The following is a 20959-nucleotide window of genomic DNA, read 5'->3' as shown; positions in this document are numbered from 1 at the left end:
CTGAGATCCTGGTTGATATGCAGTGTTTATAAACAGTGTAACTAAAATACAATGTACAGCAGTAGATACTGTAAATTAGATTAAGCAATAGCATGAATCCAGTGTATAAATACATATGCAGTGTGTATAAACAGTGTAACTAAAATACAATGTACAGCAGTAGATACTGTATATTAGATTAAGCATGAATCCAGTGTATAAATACATATGCAGTGTGTATAAACAGTGTAACTAAAATACAATGTACAGCAGTAGATACTGTATATTAGATTAAGCAATAGCATGAATCCAGTGTATAAATACATATGCAGTGTGTATAAACAGTGTAACTAAAATACAATGCACAGTAGTAGATACTGTATATTAGATTAAGCAATAGCATGAATCCAGTGTATAAATACATATGCAGTGTGTATAAACAGTGTAACTAAAATACAATGTACAGCAGTAGATACTGTATATTAGATTAAGCAATAGCATGAATCCAGTGTATAAATACATATGCAGTGTGTATAAACAGTGTAACTAAAATACAATGTACAGCAGTAGATACTGTATATTAGATTAAGCATGAATCCAGTGTATAAATACATATGCAGTGTGTATAAACAGTGTAACTAAAATACAATGTACAGTAATATAAATATTATGATGAGCTACGTTGGGATTATAGTAGATAAATTCAAGGTGTGAAACAGGAAGTTCAATGTCTCTAGCATATAGCAGTGTTGGGTGTGTGCGTGTGTGTGTTTGTGAATATGAGGTGTTTGTGATGGCTTGTGTGTGTTTGTGTGAGTGAGTGTGCATCACCTGGTAGACGGTTAGTGGTGACTGTTCAACAGTCTGATGGCCTGGTAATAGAATCTGTTTTTTAGTCTCTGATGCACCTGTACTGCCTACGTCTGTCAGACGGTAGCGAAGTGAACAGTCTGTGGCTGAGGTCCTTCTTGGCCTTCCTTTGACACCGGGTGCTGTAGAAACTATTGCTTTTAAAAACAAAATGAATGAAATGAACAAAATGAAACAGTTAACATCTAATAGTCAAATCATAGTGTAAAAGAAGGTGAGCTGGTTCTACCTTTTTTGGCCATTTTCCGGTGTTTTGTGGTGGAAAACTGAGCAGGTTGAGCACAACACGATAACCCTGTTACGCATAGATAGACAGGCTAGAAATGTTTTATACATTTCTTTGTTCAAGTGATGCTTGCATTGAATTGCCCCTCCCTGTTGCACACAACAAGGGGACTTATGCTACGGTTAAACCTGTGACTTTTTTGGGCACTTAATAGGCACTTAGTAGTCATTTTATTTAACCTCGCAAAATGGTTGAACATGTGCTCTTTATGAATGTTAAAATTAGGTTAAATAAAATGTTTGTTTTCTAATCACCAAGTTCCACTACTAATTGATGGCGCAGTCCTACTACAGTATGTGTTTTTACACATTTTTACACGTTGGATTGGGGTTCTAATTATGGTGCAAAGCAACTGTATTGTCAAAACAAAAATCCTTGGTAGTTTGTTCCAGCGCAGTGGTAATATTTCCCTTTCCTGACTAAATTGGACAAATTCTGACCTGGCATATGCTTTCTTTTGGACTTAAGGTATATCAGACAGGCTACAGGACCAGTGATTTATTAATGAATGTAAATAACAGACCTGTTCAAAATGTTGTCCTGATCAAAATGTAGTCCTGTCACTCAAAGTCCCATTGCAGCTTACGTGTACTAAAATCCTCTGGAGTGTCATGGAAATAGTGTAGGTCTACAATAGTAATTAGTACAATAATAAGGCCCCACAATAGACTAACATACTGTCTAGTAGGTGTACTTGTACGTTAAGCAGCCTCACTCTACAGAAACAGGAGACAGGCTCCTGCACTATGGGCCGTTCAGTCTCTGACAAGGCTACTTACAATAGCGATTGAGGCCTTTGTATTGTATAATTAGTTGGGGCCGAACCTGCGACTAGATGGCTTTGTCAGGTCCAGGTATTTTCTTAGGCAGTGTATCAGGCCAGTCAGTGTCCCCACCAGCTGTGACTGTAAAAAAGGCCTGTACCTTTGACTTTACCCGATACCGAAGTTTGGCTGCCGCCTAAGTTATCAGTGTGTTTACTGTTTACTATTCAGGGCCAGTGAAAATTGTCGAAGCAGCGAGTAGAGATGGAGAAGCTATGGCAGCGGATGTCAGTCGGTTGAGAGATCCTGAAACACTAACCATGAAGGTTGATTTACTGCGCAGGTGACTAATTTTACAGGACAAACTAACAAAAATGTATGAAACTGGACATTGTCAAAGCGGCAAAAAGATTCTTGGATCTCCAGGATTTCACGGCTGAAACAACGCAGGGTATACTGTCTGAAGATGCTTCCCCTCTCAGGCCTCAGAGCCTGTGTAGTAATCTTGAGTACTTTTTACTAAGTGAAGGAGTACATTAACTTTTTGTTTAGTTTTTTGAAAATTACATTAGTGTGTCCTATTTTTATTGTTTATTTATTTATTGTTAAAGGATCTCAGTTTTTACCCCACCCAGTAGGTGGCAGCAATACACCTATTTGGATGTAGTATGTCAATAAAATCTTAAAGAAGAAGATTGTGCATTCCATCCCTTGTGGGTTTTACGTTTCCTGTCTTCCTTGTAGGCCAAGTGTTTCCTCAAGTAAGTTTAGAGTTCCCTGCTTTCCCAGTAGGTCCAGTCTATCTTGCCCCCTCGGTAGGTCAAGAGTATCTCGGCCCTTTGTTCGGTCAGATGTGTCCTTCTCCCCCAGTATAAAAATGTTATCTTTCTTTTTTTCTACTTTTTACCCCTTTTTATCCCCAATTTCGTTATTTCCAATTGGTAGTTACAGTCTTGTTCCATCGCTGCAACTCACGTACGGACTCGGGAGAGGTGAAGGTCGAGAACCATGTATCCTCGAAACATGGACCTGCCAAGCCGCACTGCTTCTTGATACACTGCTCGCTTAATCCGGAATCGAGCCATACAACTGGAGACCGAAGTCAACGTGCATGCGCCCAGCCCGCCACAGGAGTCATGATGTGTGTTTTGTCCTACTTTTTAATTTTTAATCCCAGCCCCCATTCCCTCAGTAGGCCTTTTCCCTTTTGCTAAACCGTCATTATAAATAAGAATTTGTTCTTAACTGACTTGCCTAGTTAAATAAAGGTTAAATAAAATGTATGAATTAATTGTATAAAATATTCTGGGCCCTCAGTTTCCTGCGCCATTGAGCTCGGAAATAACACAGTTTGTAGGCATTTGTGCAAGGGATAAGAGGTCATTAGGTAGGCCTGCTTCTTTGCGTAATCAGGTGCTTACTCAACATTGACAGGAGTGCTCTAAACCAAAGACAATGACTAAATTGACAACTCATAAATAAAATGAAATAAACCAAAACTTGTTTCTCAGAATCATAGGTTGTGCATTCTGCAAACAATGTGTCGACTCCGACAATAAGGACGGTAAAAGACTGGAATAATAGTATTTTGAATGCATTAACATAAATCACCGTACCAAACAAACGTTGTAGATTAGAAATTGTAGGAATGAACTGTAAATGCGCTACTGGTGATACCGTGTATGTAATGGGGATTTGATAGACACTAACAATCAAACGCAAACAAATCAAATTAAATCAAAGTTTATTTGTCACGTGTGCCGAATACAACTGACAGTGAAATGCTTACTTACAGGCTCTAACCAATGGTGCCAAAAAAGGTATGTGTGTGTGTGTGTGTGTGTGTGTGTGTGTGTGTGTGTGTGTGTGTGTGTGTGTGTGTGTGTGTGTGTGTGTAGGTAAGTAAAGAAATAAAACAACAGTAGAAAGACATTTGAGAAAATAGAAACAGGGCTACAGTGGGGCAAAAAAGTATTTAGTCAGCCACCAAGTGTGCAAGTTCTCCCACTTAAAAAGATGAAAGGCCTGTAATTTTTATCATAGGTACACTTCAACTATGACAGACAAAATGAGAAAAAAAACAGAAAATCACATTGTAGGATTTTAATGAATTTATTTGCAAATTATGGTGGAAAATAAGTATTTGATCACGTACAAACAAGCACGATTTCTGGCTCTCACAGACCTGTAACTTCTTCTTTAAGAGGCTACTCTGTCCTCTACTCGTTACCTGTATTAATGGCACCTGTTTGTACTTGTTATCATAAAAGACACATGTCCACAACCTCAAACAGTCACAATCCAAACTCCACTATGGCCAAGACCAAATGTATTAAAACACACTGTTTTTAAATCAAGGTCTACAGTAACCTCTACAGCACTCTGTAGGGTAGCACAATGGTGTAGCCGGAGCACAGCTAGCTTCTGTCCTCTTCTGGGTACATTGAGTTCAATACAAAACCTACAAAACCTTATACTATTGCACTTTTGGAGCTAGGAACACAAGCATTTCGCTACACCCGCAATACCATCTGCTAAGTATGTGTATGTGACCAATAAAATTTGATTTGATTTGATTTTTAGGAGGCTCATGGTTCTCACCCCCTTCCATAGACTAAACAGTAATTATTACAACATCCGGAGGACGTCCTCCAACCTATCAGAGCTCTTGCAGCATGAACTGACATGTCCTCACAATCAAAGGATCAGATAATTAATCACTACTGAAAGCATAAGCCTCAGTTAGCTAGCACTGAAGTGTATACAATGTGTTGAGTAGTTGACTCAAAGAGAGAGAAAGACAATAGTTGAACCGTTTTGAAGAAATTAATTTAAAAAATAAAGGAGAAGCAAGAGAGCGAGAGAGAAGTATTTCATAGCCAAAACAATTAAACTCAGTTTTTCACAATTCCTGACAATTAATTATCTGTCTTAGGTCAGTTAGGATCACCACATTATTTTAGGAATGTCAAATGTCAGAATAATAGTAGAGAGAATGATTTGTTTCAGTTTTATTTCATTCCTCACATTCCCAGTGTTATGCTGGTGAGTGAGGACCCAAAAGCGGTTTAACAGAAACAGAGTCTTTTAATGTCCAAACACAGGGAAGGCATATATCCTCTTCAGATGTATCGATTGACAAAATAGACAACCCGCAGAGAGGGCGACAAATAAATCATAAAGTCCTCTGATCTTTACAGGAGAGTCCCCTTCTAGCAGCAGAGGAGAATAGCAGGGTTAGCGGCAACAGACTGCTGGTCTCTCCGGGTAGGCGCGGGTTGTAGAGGACAGAGGTACCTGATCACACGTAGCATCTGATGAAGAGGCAGATTACGACAGGACGGGACAAGGGTGAAGCAAACGAGAATCTGACAAAGACAGAAGCAGAAACAGAGAGAGAAATAGAGACCTAATCAGAGGGGAAAAAGGGAACAGGTGGGAGAGAGTAAACGAGGTAGTTAGAGGAGATGAGGAACAGCTGGGGGAAGGAAAGGAAGAGAAGGTAACCTAATACGACCAGCAGGGGGAAACGAAGTGAAGAGAAAGAACAGGAACAAGACATAACATGACAATACATGACACCCAGTGGGTCAGAAGATTACATACACTCAATTAGTATTTGGTAGCATTGCCTTAAAATAGTTTAACTTTGGTCAAGCGTTTCAGGTAGCCTTCCACAAGCTGGGTGAATTTTGGCCCATTCCTCCTGACAGAGCTGGTGTGACTGAGTCAGGTTTGTAGGCCTCCTTGCCCACACATTTTCTATGGGATTGAGGTCAGGGCTTTGTGATGGCCACTCCAATACCTTGACTTTGTTGTCCTAAAGCCATTTTGCCACAACTTTGGAAGTATGCTTGGGGTCATTGTCCATTTGGAAGACCCATTTGCGACCAAGCTTTAACTTCTTGTCTGATGTCTTGAGATGTCATGCTTCAATATATTCACATAATTGTCCTTCGTCATGATGCCATCTATTATGTGAAGTGCACCAGTCCCTCCTGCAGCAAAGCACCCCCACAACATGATGCTACCACCCTCGTGCTTTACAGTTGGGATGGTGTTCTTCGGCTTGTAAGTCTCCCCATTTTTTCTCCAAACATAACAATGGTCGTTATGGCCAAATAGTTCTATATTTGTTTCATCAGACCAGAGGACCTTTCTCCAAAAAGTACTATCTTTGTCCCCATGTGCAATTGCAAACCGTTGTCTGGATTTTTTTATGGCGGTTTTGGAGCAGTGGCTTCTTCCTTGCTTAGCGGCCTTTCAGGTTATGTCAATATAGGACTTGTTTTACTGTGGATATAGATACTATTATACCTGTTTCCTCCAACATCTTCACAGGGTCCTTTGCTGTTGTTCTGGGATTGATATGCACTTTTCGCACCAAAGTATGTTCATCTCTAGGAGACAGAACGTGTCTCCTTTCTGAGCAGTTTGACCGCAACTCCAATTGACTGAAATTATGTCAATTAGCCTGTCAGAAGCTTCTAAAGCCATGACATCATTTTCTGGAATTTTCCAAGCCGTTTAAAGGCACAGTCATCTTTTGACCCACTGGAATTGTGAAACAGTGAATTATAAGTGAAATAAACTGTCTGTAAACAATTGTTGGAAAAATCACTTGTCATGCACAAAGTAGAAGTCCTAACCGACTTGTCAAAACTATAGTGTGTTAACAAGACATGTGTGGAGTGGTCAAAAAACGAGTTTTAATATCCAACCTAAGTGTATGCAAACTTCTGACTTCAACTGTATATACTGTATTCTATCCTATTCTACTGTATCTTAGTCTATGCCGCTCTGACATTGCTCTTCCAAAGATGTATATATTCTTAATTCCTTTCCTTTACTTTAGAGTTGTGTGTATTGTTGTAAAATTGTTTGATATTTCATTCAGTACAATACAAAACCTTGTTAGATATTACTGCACTGTTGGAGCTAGAAACACAAGCATCTACACATCTACTAACATCTAACATCTACTAAACACGTGTATGTGACAAATAACATTTTATTTTATTTGTACAAATACTTACCAAATACCCTTGGATATTATTAAGCCAAAATCAAAAACAAGTAATCGAATGTGCCTTATGCCTATGACTCTCATCTCTGGAAAGAGCAATTGCTCAGATTCAAACCTGGCTGAGAAACCCATGATATGTCAGTGCAAACTGTAGTTGTATTACTCATGCATCTGTTGTGTTTCATTAAAATGCTATTAACGCCAGGAGGCTTTCTCACTCGGTATGTGTGGCGCTCTGTCACTGGCTCACCTCTCACTGAGACGGCTGGGGTGGCTGGGTTCTAATGAATACACTGCTGTCAGGCTGCCACTCTCCATTCTGTTGTGAAAGTCGGGGTGGCGTGGGGTGGTGGAATTACGTGGCTGTGGGTCAAGGAACAACAGAGACTGTGCAGACAGCAAAGTTGATACCCTAGATGAGCCCTTATGCCAGAACGTAACATTAGCTCCGAGCTTATATTACTGGTCTCTTTGAATGGTGAAGGGTCTTTTAGTAGACTTTGTAAAACAGGGCTACAACTGAAGTCATCTATTTATAGTTGAAGGACAAAGCAGCTTGTTTTAACTTGTAGAGGGGCAATTTTCTTTATTTTTTGGTAGTAAACTTGGTGGGAAGTATGTTTGCAAAAGTCAAGGCTCTTCACAGAGGAAGTAACCATGATGTTGTTTTCTCCGTCTCTGCAAGGAAAAGGGCGGCGGACCTTGAGCTCCCCGGCCAGCGGCGGATGACAGGGGCGCGGGAGAAGGGTCGTCGACCAGCGATGCGTGGGCCGGCCTTCATGTTCAACGACCACACCACCAGCATGACCGCCGAGGAGGAGCGCTTTCTGGACGCCGCCGAGTATGGCAACATCCCTGTGGTCCGCAAGATGCTGGAGGAGTCCACCACGCTCAATGTCAACTGTGTGGACTACATGGGCCAGAATGCATTGCAGCTTGCGGTGGGCAATGAGCATCTGGAGGTGATGGAACTGCTCTTGCGGAGGGACAACCTGGCACGCATCGGTGACGCCTTACTCCTGGCTATCTCAAAAGGGTATGTTAGGATCGTGGAAGCCATCTTGGCCCATCCATCCTTCCAAGCCAGCGAGCGGCTGACGCGGAGTCCGTGTGAGCTGCAGGACGATGACTTCTACTCGTATGACGAGGATGGCACACGCTTCTCGCCCGACATCACCCCCATCATTCTGGCTGCACACTGCCAGAAGTACGAGGTGGTACACATGCTGCTGTTGAAGGGCGCTCGCATTGAGCGGCCACATGACTACTTTTGCAAGTGCCCAGAATGCACCGAGAAACAGGGCAAAGACGCTTTCAGCCACTCACGTTTGCGCATCAATGCCTACCGGGGCCTGGCTAGCCCGGCATACCTTTCACTGTCTAGCGAGGACCCGGTGCTCACCGCGCTGGAGCTCAGCAATGAACTGACCAAGTTGGCCAACATCGAGAAGGAGTTCAAGGTAGGACACTTTTGAGCTACTTGCACTCAGGATTGCAAAATTCTGGAAACGTTCCTAAATTCAGTTTTTAAAAAAACAATCTATTTCTAAGAACGTTCTCAACATTGTTTGGTTTTTCAGAAAAACCTAGGAATTTGGTGAAATGTACAGAATTTTGCAAACCTTCCACTCAGAAGCTTAATGTTCAATGTCTGTTGTTATTTTTTGCATTTATTTTGATGGCATAACCATGTTTGATTGGTTTCTTGGCATAGTATCTACTAGGGCTGGGCGATATGGCCAAAATTCAAATTTCAGTGTTTCCTAGGGGACCCTATAATCTTTGGCTACATTAAATCTTTATTCATATAGCCAACATATTCATGCTTCGCACATTCCTCTTTGATTTAGAAGATACTGTTGCACAAACAACATGCTGATTTAAGCCTCTACCAGTACTGGTATCAGGCTGTATTAGCAAGCTACGTTTGCTCTGACTCTTATTAGGTAGTTAGCTAGCCAGCAGACTAGTGATTAGCATTAGTGGCTAAAACAACTTAGCTTAACTTGCTAAGAAAATACAAACTAGCTGTTTGCAGATGTAAGAAACACAAACTAATACTGTAATTATAGAACACTTGTGGATGTATATTAAGGTCAAAGTGGAAACAACGTCGTTGACCATGCAGACTGAACGAAAGTGTCTCGCAGTCAAGCAAAAACAAATGCGCTCCTTGAGTGACAGGGGTTGGGACAAGGTCTGTGTGGAAAGCGACTTGGTGAGAGAGAGAGCGGAGAGGGATGACTCAAGTAGCGGAGTAAACTATAAAAATGGGTGTTACACACGCCGTATCACATTTAACAAACCAAACATTAAAATACCGTTATAGAAGGCCGTGCATAAATACCGGTATATAGTAAAATACGATATATCTCCCAGCCCTAGTACCTACAAGATTGATGATTGTTATCAGGTAAAGTATTGTACAATAGCAATGTGTTGATGCTGCTTAACTGCTCCTTTAATTTCTGCCTCATGTTTTCATTTAACACTGATGTTGTCATGTAATGAATCTTCAACCTGTGTGTGTATGTGTGTTATGCTGCTGCCACCACCAGGATAAAAAGAGCCATAAAAAAGAGACCATGCAGCACAATTGCTTCTCCCTGGTAAATATGTTTAATTACATCAATTCATTGACATTGCAGATAAACATTCTGAAATAGACTTGAATTACAAGAGCAGTTAATGGGAGATAGGGGGGGCGAACATGTCCTCTTAAGAACTTAGATTTTTTTGTATTGCTTGTAAAAATGAGTTCACTTGAACCACATTGCCACAAAAGCTTGTTATCTAAATTTGCTAAGATGTCCCATGCTGTTAAACATATGAAACATTAACAACCATTTTGAGCTTGTATGATGCAACAAGCTACACTGAATTTGTTTGAAATGAGAACATTTTAGGAAAGGATGCTTGTTTGTAGGCTGGATACCAGTCTTTTTAGCTAACATTCCACTCCTTGCCACTCCCCACTGGGCACAAACTGGTTAGATCAATGTTGTTTCAACATAATTTGTCAATGTATTGTGAGGTGGAATCTACATGGAAAATACATTGGATTTGAAAAAGTCAAAACTGTTGTTTTGAGAGGGAAATTACAACCACATGACTGTCATCATGGTAACCAATTGTCAACATTGACAAACCTTGCATAAAATGTGTTGAATTTCTACCTTTGAAACAATGTCAGATCTTCAATGTAATGTCCACTGTAAGAAAAAAACTATAGGCTGGGCACCACCTCCTACTGGAAAGTTGATCTACCTATAGATACCCTTTGGTATCCCATCCAGGGTTTTAACCAAACCCGGTCCTGCTTAGTTTTGATATCTGTCACCATCTGTTACCAATGTGCTATCGTGAGGATGATTGTTGAAAAATCTCAATTTAGTAGATTCACTGGTGATATCAAAGTCATTCCAAAGTGTAGGTTTACAGAGCAAATGAAATGTAACCATACTGTATAACATCAATGATGCTATTTAGGCCTGTATGGGATTTGTGAAGTCATCAACAGCTATTGTTCAAATTCAACCCAGGATTAAACTAAAAATAGACAATACATATAGTCCTAGGTTTTCACACGTTACATAGCTCAATATCCGGCCTCATACAGGGCTTGTTATCTTTTTGCTCTGAAACCGGTTTTCTTCCATCTGTTCTCTGAATTGTCATTTTGCCTCCCTCTGTGAGAGATCATATCAGAACATGTTCTAGTGAATCAAGCGCAGTAAATGGTTCACTGCCTCTTACCACATGGTGCAATGCTTCACTTTACAGTTGGATCACAATGTTCAGTTATAAGTAACTGGAAATGTAGGAATCGGACTTGCCTAAAACTGGATTCAAATTGTCTCCCATTCTATTCTGTCTATGGACAGATGGATTACGACAATCGATCACAATTAGAAAGAATAAAGCATTAGACATGAACAAAGTGGCAGAACAAAGTACACTCTGAACGTCGAGTTGTTCCATGGAAATTAAATCAAGAATAAATGCTCTCAGCAAACAATCACATTTGGACTGTTCTCCATGCTCCTATCCGGCAGGCAGTACCGGTGTATCAAGGCTTAGACCAACAGACTCTTAAACTGCTTCTATCCCTTGGCCATAAGACTGTTAAATGGCTAACAACTACTGCTCCCCCTCACACCTACGCTGCTGCTAAAATGATTTAGTTTATTATTGAATATTAAAACATACAATCTACTTGCAGTGAAGCCGCTTAACATTTACATTAGATTCAGACATCTAACAGATACCCATCCAGAGCGACCCACAGAAGCAACCGGGGTCAACGCCCTGCTCAAGAGCACGTTGACAGATCTCTCACAAGGTCAAAAACTGGGACCTATTATTCTATCGTCGTTCTATCCCCAGCCCAGCAAGTCCACTCCCACTTGTCTCCAATCTAATCGAATCCACAGATTGCGAGTTGAAGATTAATACTTTTACTAAGAGTGACCGACCATGTCTCTCAAGATCTCCCAACAATGCTATATCTAGGGTCAATTTTAGATTAATATTATGCTTTTTCAGCCATTCCTGAACTTGAGACTGTGTATCCTCACAACATAATCTGAAGAGCTGCAATGATTGTATGACCCAAATATTAAAAAAACAATTGGTGACAAGAATTTTATATAATAATTTAAGTCTTGAATCTTGTGTCGTTTTATTTATCAACTCTTATCAATACAACCTGTAGCATGAAAATGATACATCAGAAATCTCTTCCCAGCAATCTGTAAGGCACAGGTTCAAAATCCTGGTCCTCAAATGAAACTGGTATACTTTCCTATTTATGCTATTTTTAATCCTCCGCCAGTTTGATCCTTTATATTGGGAAGACGGACCAGTTCCCTACCTCCTCCCGCTGCCACCTGCTTCTTCCATTTTTGGGGTAATGCTGTAGTCAATTGGTTGTAATCTTGGATTGAGCAAACCTTCCCACACAATTCTGATAACTTCATGAAAGACATCTACCATTCCAATTTACAATATCATTTAAAAGCAAAATACAATTTTCAAACATATTTTCCATAAATACAGGACTTTTATCCACCAGCACATTTGAGTTGTAAAGTTATTATTGATTTGATATATTACTACCACTATGCTGCTGTTCATTGATTGCCATTAGTATCTATATATTTATCCTGCTACTGGTCACTATTACTCATGTATGTATTATCATTAGTATATTATCATAAGTATTTATATATTTCTGCTACCAGTCACTTGTCAGCCCTGTTTACATGTACTATATACACTACATGACCAAAACTATTTGGACACCTACTCATCAAACATCTCATTCCAAAATCATGGGCATTAATATGGAGCTGGTACCCCCTTTGCTGCTATAACAGCCTCCACTATTTTTGAAGGTTTTCCACAAACTGTTGGAACATTGCTGCAGGGACTTGCTTCCATTCAGCCACGAGCATTAGGGGCACTGATGTTGGGCGATTAGGCCTGTCTCGCAGTCGGCGTTCCAATTCAACCCAAAGGTGGTTGATGTCTGGGCTCTGTGCAGGCCAGTCAAGTTCTTCCACACCAATCTCGACAAACCATTTTTGTATGAACCTCACTTTGTACACGGGGGTATTGTCATGTTGAAACAGGAAAGGGCTTTCCCCGAACTCTTGCCGCAAAGTTGGAAGCACGGAATCTTCTAGAATGTCATTGTATGCTGTAGCGTTACATTTACATGACATTTAAGTCATTTAGCAGACGCTCTTATCCAGAGCGACTTACAAATTGGTGCATTCACCTTATGACATCCAGTGGAACAGCCACTTTACAATAGTGCATCTAAATCTTTTAAGGGGGGGGGGGGTGAGAAGGATTACTTTATCCTATCCTAGGTATTCCTTAAAGAGGTGGGGTTTCAGGTGTCTCCGGAAGGTGGTGATTGACTCCGCTGTCCTGGCGTCGTGGGGAGTTTGTTCCACCATTGGGGGCCAGAGCAGCGAACAGTTTTGACTGGGCTGAGCGGAACTGTACTTCCTCAGTGGTAGGGAGGCGAGCAGGCCAGAGGTGGATGAACGCAGTGCCCTTGTTTGGGTGTAGGGCCTGATCAGAGCCTGGAGGTACTGAGGTGCCGTTCCCCTCACAGCTCCGTAGGCAAGCACCATGGTCTTGTAGCGGATGCGAGCTTCAACTGGAAGCCAGTGGAGAGAGCGGAGGAGCGGGGTGACGTGAGAGAACTTGGGAAGGTTGAACACCAGACGGGCTGCGGCGTTCTGGATGAGTTGTAGGGGTTTAATGGCACAGGCAGGGAGCCCAGCCAACAGCGAGTTGCAGTAATCCAGACGGGAGATGACAAGTGCCTGGATTAGGACCTGCGCCGCTTCCTGTGTGAGGCAGGGTCGTACTCTGCGGATGTTGTAGAGCATGAACCTACAGGAACGGGCCACCGCCTTGATGTTAGTTGAGAACGACAGGGTGTTGTCCAGGATCACGCCAAGGTTCTTAGCGCTCTGGGAGCAGGACACAATGGAGTTGTCAACCGTGATGGCGAGATCATGGAACGGGCAGTCCTTCCCCGGGAGGAAGAGCAGCTCCGTCTTGCCGAGGTTCAGCTTGAGGTGGTGATCCGTCATCCACACTGATATGTCTGCCAGACATGCAGAGATGTGATTCGCCACCTGGTCATCAGAAGGGGGAAAGGAGAAGATTAATTGTGTGTCGTCTGCATAGCAATGATAGGAGAGGCCATGTGAGGTTATGACAGAGCCAAGTGACTTGGTGTATAGCGAGAATAGGAGAGGGCCTAGAACAGAGCCCTGGGGGACACCAGTGGTGAGAGCGCGTGGTGAGGAGACAGATTCTCGCCACGCCACCTGGTAGGAGCGACCTGTCAGGTAGGACGCAATCCAAGCGTGGGCCGCGCCGGAGATGCCCAACTCGGAGAGGGTGGAGAGGAGGATCTGATGGTTCACAGTATCGAAGGCAGCCGATAGGTCTAGAAGGATGAGAGCAGAGGAGAGAGAGTTAGCTTTAGCAGTGCGGAGCGCCTCCGTGATACAGAGAAGAGCAGTCTCAGTTGAATGACTAGTCTTGAAACCTGACTGATTTGGATCAAGAAGGTCATTCTGAGAGAGATAGCGGGAGAGCTGGCCAAGGACGGCACGTTCAAGAGTTTTGGAGAGAAAAGAAAGAAGGGATACTGGTCTGTAGTTGTTGACATCGGAGGGATCGAGTGTAGGTTTTTTCAGAAGGGGTGCAACTCTCGCTCTCTTGAAGACGGAAGGGACGTAGCCAGCGGTCAGGGATGAGTTGATGAGCGAGGTGAGGTAAGGGAGAAGGTCTCCGGAAATGGTCTGGAGAAGAGAGGAGGGGATAGGGTCAAGCGGGCAGGTTGTTGGGCGGCCGGCCGTAACAAGACGCGCGATTTCATCTGGAGAGAGAGGGGAGAAAGAGGTCAGAGCACAGGGTAGGGCAGTGTGAGCAGAACCAGCGGTGTCGTTTGACTTAGCAAACGAGGATCGGATGTCGTCGACCTTCTTTTCAAAATGGTTGACGAAGTCATCTGCAGAGAGGAGGAGGGGGGAGGGGAGGAGGATTCAGGAGGGAGGAGAAGGTGGCAAAGAGCTTCCTAGGGTTAGAGGCAGATGCTTGGAATTTAGAGTGGTAGAAAGTGGCTTTAGCAGCAGAGACAGAGGAGGAAAATGTAGAGAGGAGGGAGTGAAAGGATGCCAGGTCCGCAGGAGGCGAGATTTTCCTCCATTTCCGCTCGGCTGCCCGGAGCCCTGTTCTGTGAGCTCGCAATGAGTCGTCGAGCCACGGAGCGGGAGGGGAGGACCGAGCCGGCCTGGAGGATAGGGGACATAGAGAGTCAAAGGATGCAGAAAGGGAGGAGAGGAGGGTTGAGGAGGCAGAATCAGGAGATAGGTTGGAGAAGGTTTGAGCAGAGGGAAGAGATGATAGGATGGAGGAGGAGAGAGTAGCGGGGGAGAGAGAGCGAAGGTTGGGACGGCGCGATACCATCCGAGTAGGGGCAGTGTGGGAAGTGTTGGATGAGAGCGAGAGGGATACAAGGTAGTGGTCGGAGACTTGGAGGGGAGTTGCAATGAGGTTAGTGGAAGAACAGCATCTAGTAAAGATGAGGTCGAGCGTATTGCCTGCCTTGTGAGTAGGGGGAAGGTGAGAGGGTGAGGTCAAAAGAGGAGAGGAGTGGAAAGAAGGAGGCAGAGAGGAATGAGTCAAAGGTAGACGTGGGGAGGTTAAAGTCGCCCAGAACTGTGAGAGGTGAGCCGTCCTCAGGAAAGGAGCTTATCAAGGCATCAAGCTCATTGATGAACTCTCCGAGGGGACCTGGAGGGCGATAAATGATAAGGATGTTAAGCTTGAAAGGGCTGGTAACTGTGACAGCATGAAATTCAAAGGAGGCGATAGACAGATGGGTAAGGGGAGAAAGAGAGAATGACCACTTGGGAGAGATGAGGATCCCGGTGCCACCACCCCGCTGACCAGAAGCTCTCGGGGTGTGCGAGAACACGTGGGCGGACGAAGAGAGAGCAGTAGGAGTAGCAGTGTTATCTGTGGTGATCCATGTTTCCGTCAGTGCCAAGAAGTCGAGGGACTGGAGGGAGGCATAGGCTGAGATGAACTCTGCCTTGTTGGCCGCAGATCGGCAGTTCCAGAGGCTACCGGAGACCTGGAACTCCACGTGGGTCGTGCGCGCTGGGACCACCAGATTAGGGTGGCCGCGGCCACGCGGTGTGGAGCGTTTGTATGGTCTGTGCAGAGAGGAGAGAACAGGGATAGACAGACACATAGTTGACAGGCTACAGAAGAGGCTACGCTAATGCAAGGAGATTGGAATGACAAGTGGATACACGTCTCGAATGTTCAGAAAGTTAAGCTTACGTAGCAAGAATCTTATTGACTAAAATGATTAAAATGATACAGTACTGCTGAAGTAGGCTAGCTGGCAGTGGCTGCGTTGTTGACTTTGTAGGCTAGCTGGCAGTGGCTGCGTTGTTGACACTACACTAATCAAGTCGTCCGTTGAGTGTAATAGTTTCTACAGTGCTGCTATTCAAAGCTAGCTGGCTAGCTAGCAGTGTTGATTACGTTGCGTTGCGTTAAAAGAACGACAATAGCTGGCTAGCTAACCTAGAAAATCGCTCTAGACTACACAATTATGTAGCTAGCTACGATCAAACAAATCAAACCGTTGTGCTGTAATGAAATTAAATGAAAATGTGATACTACCTGTGGAGCGAAGCGGAATGCGACCGGGTTGTTGAGTGCGGAAGTTCTATTCAGTAGACGTTGGCTAGCTGTTGGCTAGCTAGCAGTGTCTCCTACGTTAAGGACGACAAATAGCTGGCTAGCTAACCTCTGTAAATTAAGATAATCACTCTAAGACTACACGCTCTAAACTACACAATTATCTTGGATACGAAGACAGCAAAGACAACTATGTAGCTAGCTAACACTACACTAATCAAGTCGTTCAGTTGAGTGTAATAATTTCTACAGTGCTGCTATTCGGTAGACGGTGGACGTTTGCTAGCTGGCTAGCTGCTGGGCAGATAGCAGTGTAGACTACGTTAGGACTACAAAATACGAAGTTGCAATAGAAGTGCTGACTGTTTCACTTTGTTGTCCTCTTTCTTTTCCTTTTTCGTCTGTCCTTCTTTTGTCCTTATTTTGTCTTCCTTTCTTCTGTTAACTAGATATTTTTTGTAATTTTTTTGTATATAAAATTATTGTATTTTTTGCGTTAAGATTTCCCTTCACTGCAACCAAGGCGCCTAGCCCGAACCATGAAAAACAGCCCCAGACTATTATAGTTGGCACAATTAATTTGGGCAGGTAGCATTCTCCTGGCCTCTGCCAAACCCAGATTCGTCCGTCGGACTGCCAGATGGTGAAGCGTGATTCATCATTCCAGTGAACGCGTTTCCACTGCTCCAGAGTCCAATGGCGGTGAGCTTTACACCACTCCAGCCGACGCCTGGCATTGCGCATGGTGATCTTAGACTTGTGTGCGGCTGCTCGGCCATATAAACCCATTTCATGAAGCTCACAACGAAAAGTTATTGTGCTGACGTTGCTTCCAGCGGTAGTTTGGAAGTCGGTAGTAAGTGTTGCAACTAAGGACAGACGATTTTTACGCGTTACGTGCTTTAGCACTCGGCGGTCCCGTTCTGTGAGCTTCTGTGGCCTACCACTTCGCGACTGAGCCGTTGTTGCTCCTAGACGTTTCCACTTCAAAAGGACAGACATTCGACGAACTGACTTGTTGGAAAGGTGGCATCATATTCCACTAATTTGAAGGGGTGTCCACATACACTATACATACAAAATGATCTGCCTATCATGTCTACACTGACACTATTACACACACACTCACATACACACTCTCACCACCATGCAAACACCACTTATGCTGCTGCTATACTGTTTACTATTATTATTGTTGTATATTATTATTATTATCTATCCCGCTACAAGTCACTTTCTCTTAATCCCTGCCTACAGGGATGCATCTTTAATTGTGTTCTTAGAGCAAGGTTGAAAGAACGTGATAGATTTTTTTTCACTCCAAGCTACATGTTTTCAAAGATAATATTATTTTAATTTCCATAATTACTGCACTTTGCTGAACTCATAAAAGTGGCGTCTCGGCAGTATTGGTTATTAGCTGTGTCTATTATAGGATGATAGTACTATAATATTATAGGGATTGAATGAAGCTCAGTGTTCAATTCAAATCTCCCTATCACCATATCTCAGCCAATATAATACCAATCTCGATGAAAATTAGCAAATCAACTTGATTGGAGGTACACATCACACTCCCTGCCTCTTGTATGAGCTGTTCGGCTGTTACCGAGAACCACATGCTAGATTTTTTAACAGGGTTGTTAGCAATTTATTTTTTGGAGTATTTCATACCCAGCTCAAATTCTAAACGTCAGATTAAAATGAGACTACAACATCCATAAAGTGACTATAGGACTTTAAAATAATGTCTGATTAAGTTTTGTCGGCGCAACAGTTTTTATTAAATGTTTAATTTATCGCCCTCAGTGCTAATTTCTGTCTGTTAAGAACCAACAATGTTCTACCTTTTTGTAGCATTTCTGACAATGCTAACATCATTTTTTAGCCGAAACTCAGAGTTCTAACACCGGATTGGTTGCTCGGCAACAACACAGTTGCTTGCACCATGCTACCACTGCCGGTCATAATACAGTGCCTTGCGAAAGTATTCGGCCCCCTTGAACTTTGCGACCTTTTGCCACATTTCAGGTTTCAAACATAAAAGATATAAAACTGTATTTTTTTGTGAAGAATCAACAAGTGGGACACAATCATGAAGTGGAACGACATTTATTGGATATTTCAAACTTTTTTAACAAATCAAAAACTGAAAAATTGGGCTCAAGCACATTACCATAACGCAACGTTTCCTATTCATGAAAATCGCAAATGAAATGAAATAAATATATTCAAACACAAGCTTAGCCTTTTGTTAACAACACTGTCATCTCAGATTTTCAAAATATGCGTTACAGCCAACGCTAGACAAGCATTTGTGTAAGTTTAGCATGGCATAATGCTATGCTAGGCTGTGCTGGCAGCAGGCAACATTTTCACAAAAATAAGAAAAGCAACCAAATTAAATCATTTACCTTTGAAGAACTTCAGATGCTTTCACTCAGGAGACTCCCAGTTAGATAGCAAATGTTCCTTTTTTCCAAAAATTATATTTCTGTAGGTGAAAAACGTCATGTTTGTTCATCCTGCTTGGCTGAGAAATCGACAGAAAAATACTTAAACTATAATGCATTAGCACAACGCAACTTTTTCTATTCATGAAAATCGCAAACTAAATGAAATAATTATATTGAAACACAAGCCTAGCCTTTTGTTAACAACACTGTCATCTCAGATTTTCAAAATATGCTTTTAAACCAAAGCTACACAAGCATTTGTGTAAGAGTATTGATAGCCTAGCATAGCATTAAGCCTAGCATTCAGCAGGCAACATTTTCACAAAAACAAGAAAAGCATTCAAATAAAATCATTTACCTTTGAAGAACTTCGGATGTTTTCAATGAGGAGACTCTCAGTTAGATAGCAAATGTTCATTTTTTCTACAAATATTATTTGTGTAGGAGAAATCGCTCCGTTTTGTTCATCACATTTAGCTAAGAAAAAAAAAATGAAAATTCATTCACTACAACGGCAAACTTTTTTCCAAATGAACTCCATAAATTCGACAGAAACATGGCAAACGTTGTTTAGAATCATCCTCAAGGTGTTTTTCACATATCTATTCAATGATAAATCCTTCGTGGCAGTTGGGTTTCTCCTCAGTAGCAAACAGAAAAGTACTTGCAGCTGGAGATTACACAATAATTGCAACGGAGGACACCAAGCGACCACCTGGTAAATGTAGTCTCTTATGGTCAATCTTCCAATGATATGCCTACAAATACGTCACAATGCTGCAGACACCTTGGGGAAAACGTGGAAAAGGTAAGCTGACTCCTAGCTCCTCCACAGCCATATAAGGAGTCATTGCCATGAGGCGGTTTTTAAAAAAGCGGCACTTCCTGAATATATTTTTATCTGGGTTTTTTCTGTAACATCAGTTCTGTGGCACTCACAGACAATATCTTTGCAGTTTTGGAAACGTCAGAGTTTTTTCTTTCCAAAGCTGTCAATTATATGCATAGTCGAGCATCTTTTTGTGACAAAATATCTTGTTTAAAACGGGAACGTTTTTCATCCAAAAATTAAAAGAGCGCCCCCTATATCGAAGAAGTTAATAGACCAGAACAGCTCAAGGACAGAACTACATCAAGCATTGCACAGACCAAGCGAAGTATGGTAGGATGAGGTAGACAGATTTCAGACAGGACAAACACGGCAGTTATCTATGCTACATTTCCTCGAAGAACAACCAAGACCACACAGCCGAGAAAACAAATCGTTTTGTTAAGAAATAATAAAAGTAAGGTATACCAAACCTTTTTTTTTACATACTCAGAGGACTGTTATTAGCATGTTTTAACCACTCCTATAAAACAGGTGAAGGTCTGATTTGAATTATTTCTGAAACAGGACCGAAATGGTAAATATAAAGATCCAGTCCGTAAAAAAAATTGGAGGCCCCTTACACTTCAGTGTTGTGATGCAAACATTCTAGCCAAATGCGTAGGGTTTAGAATTTAAACGGTATTGTCAGATATTATTAATCCTAATCCTATTTTTTTTACATGGACAATACATCGGAGATAATTTAAGACAAGTACTGGAAACAATAGAACACTATGAAAATTCTGGGAAACCAGGCCTGGTATTCATAGCTGACTTTGAAATGGTTTTTGATAAATTACGATTGGGATTTATAAAAAATGCCTGGAATATTTAATTTTGGAGAATCACTTATATAATGGATTAAAGTTATGTATAGTTACCCGAGGTGTAAAATAGTAAATAATGGCTACTTTTCAGAAACTATTAAACTGTGAAGAGGAGTAAAATAAGGTTGTCCTCTATCGGCATATCTATTATAGCCATCGAACTGTTAGCTATTAAAATCAGATCCAACAATAATATCAAGGGGCTAGAAATCCAGGGCTTGAAAACAAAGGTTTCATTGTACTGTGATAATTTGTTTTTTTTATCCACAATTTTGATAGAGGATCTAGATACTTTTTCTAACCTCTCATGATTACAACCAAAGTACTATATTAGGTATTGGATCACACAAAAATACAACTTTTACATTACCGTGTAGTTCATTAATAAAATGGTCTGACAGTGATGTGGACATACTCAATATTCATATCCCGAAATAAATAAATAATCTCACTACAATAAATTTGAATAGAAAGTTGTGAAAAATAGATATGAAAACTGGATGTTGTTCATCGATAGGTGGGAGAGGTTGAGGGGAGCTGAAGGGTGGGACTAAAAACAATATGAAAACTAATGCAAAATATAGTGTGTCTGTAAAATGTACCGTGCCTTCAGAAAGTATTCAGACGCCTT

General features: G+C 41.9%; 1 protein-coding gene across 1 annotated transcript in view; it reads left to right on the top strand.

Annotated features, from left to right (window-relative positions):
• The window catches only part of LOC118363616 (short transient receptor potential channel 3-like), a 93400-nt gene that overhangs the window by 6171 nt on the left and 66270 nt on the right, over positions 1-20959 (top strand). Inside the window, exons 2-3 of the mRNA XM_035744673.2 lie at positions 7611-8385; positions 9484-9534. Of these exons, the coding sequence (XP_035600566.2) occupies positions 7611-8385; positions 9484-9534 (826 nt within the window). The remainder of the gene's footprint in view (positions 1-7610; positions 8386-9483; positions 9535-20959) is intronic.

This window comes from Oncorhynchus keta, chromosome 30 (genome assembly GCF_023373465.1).
Source record: "Oncorhynchus keta strain PuntledgeMale-10-30-2019 chromosome 30, Oket_V2, whole genome shotgun sequence".
In the NCBI taxonomy this organism is placed as follows: Eukaryota; Metazoa; Chordata; class Actinopteri; order Salmoniformes; family Salmonidae; genus Oncorhynchus; species Oncorhynchus keta.
Note: the sequence above shows the minus strand (reverse complement) of the source record. Positions and strands in the feature narration are given on the sequence as shown.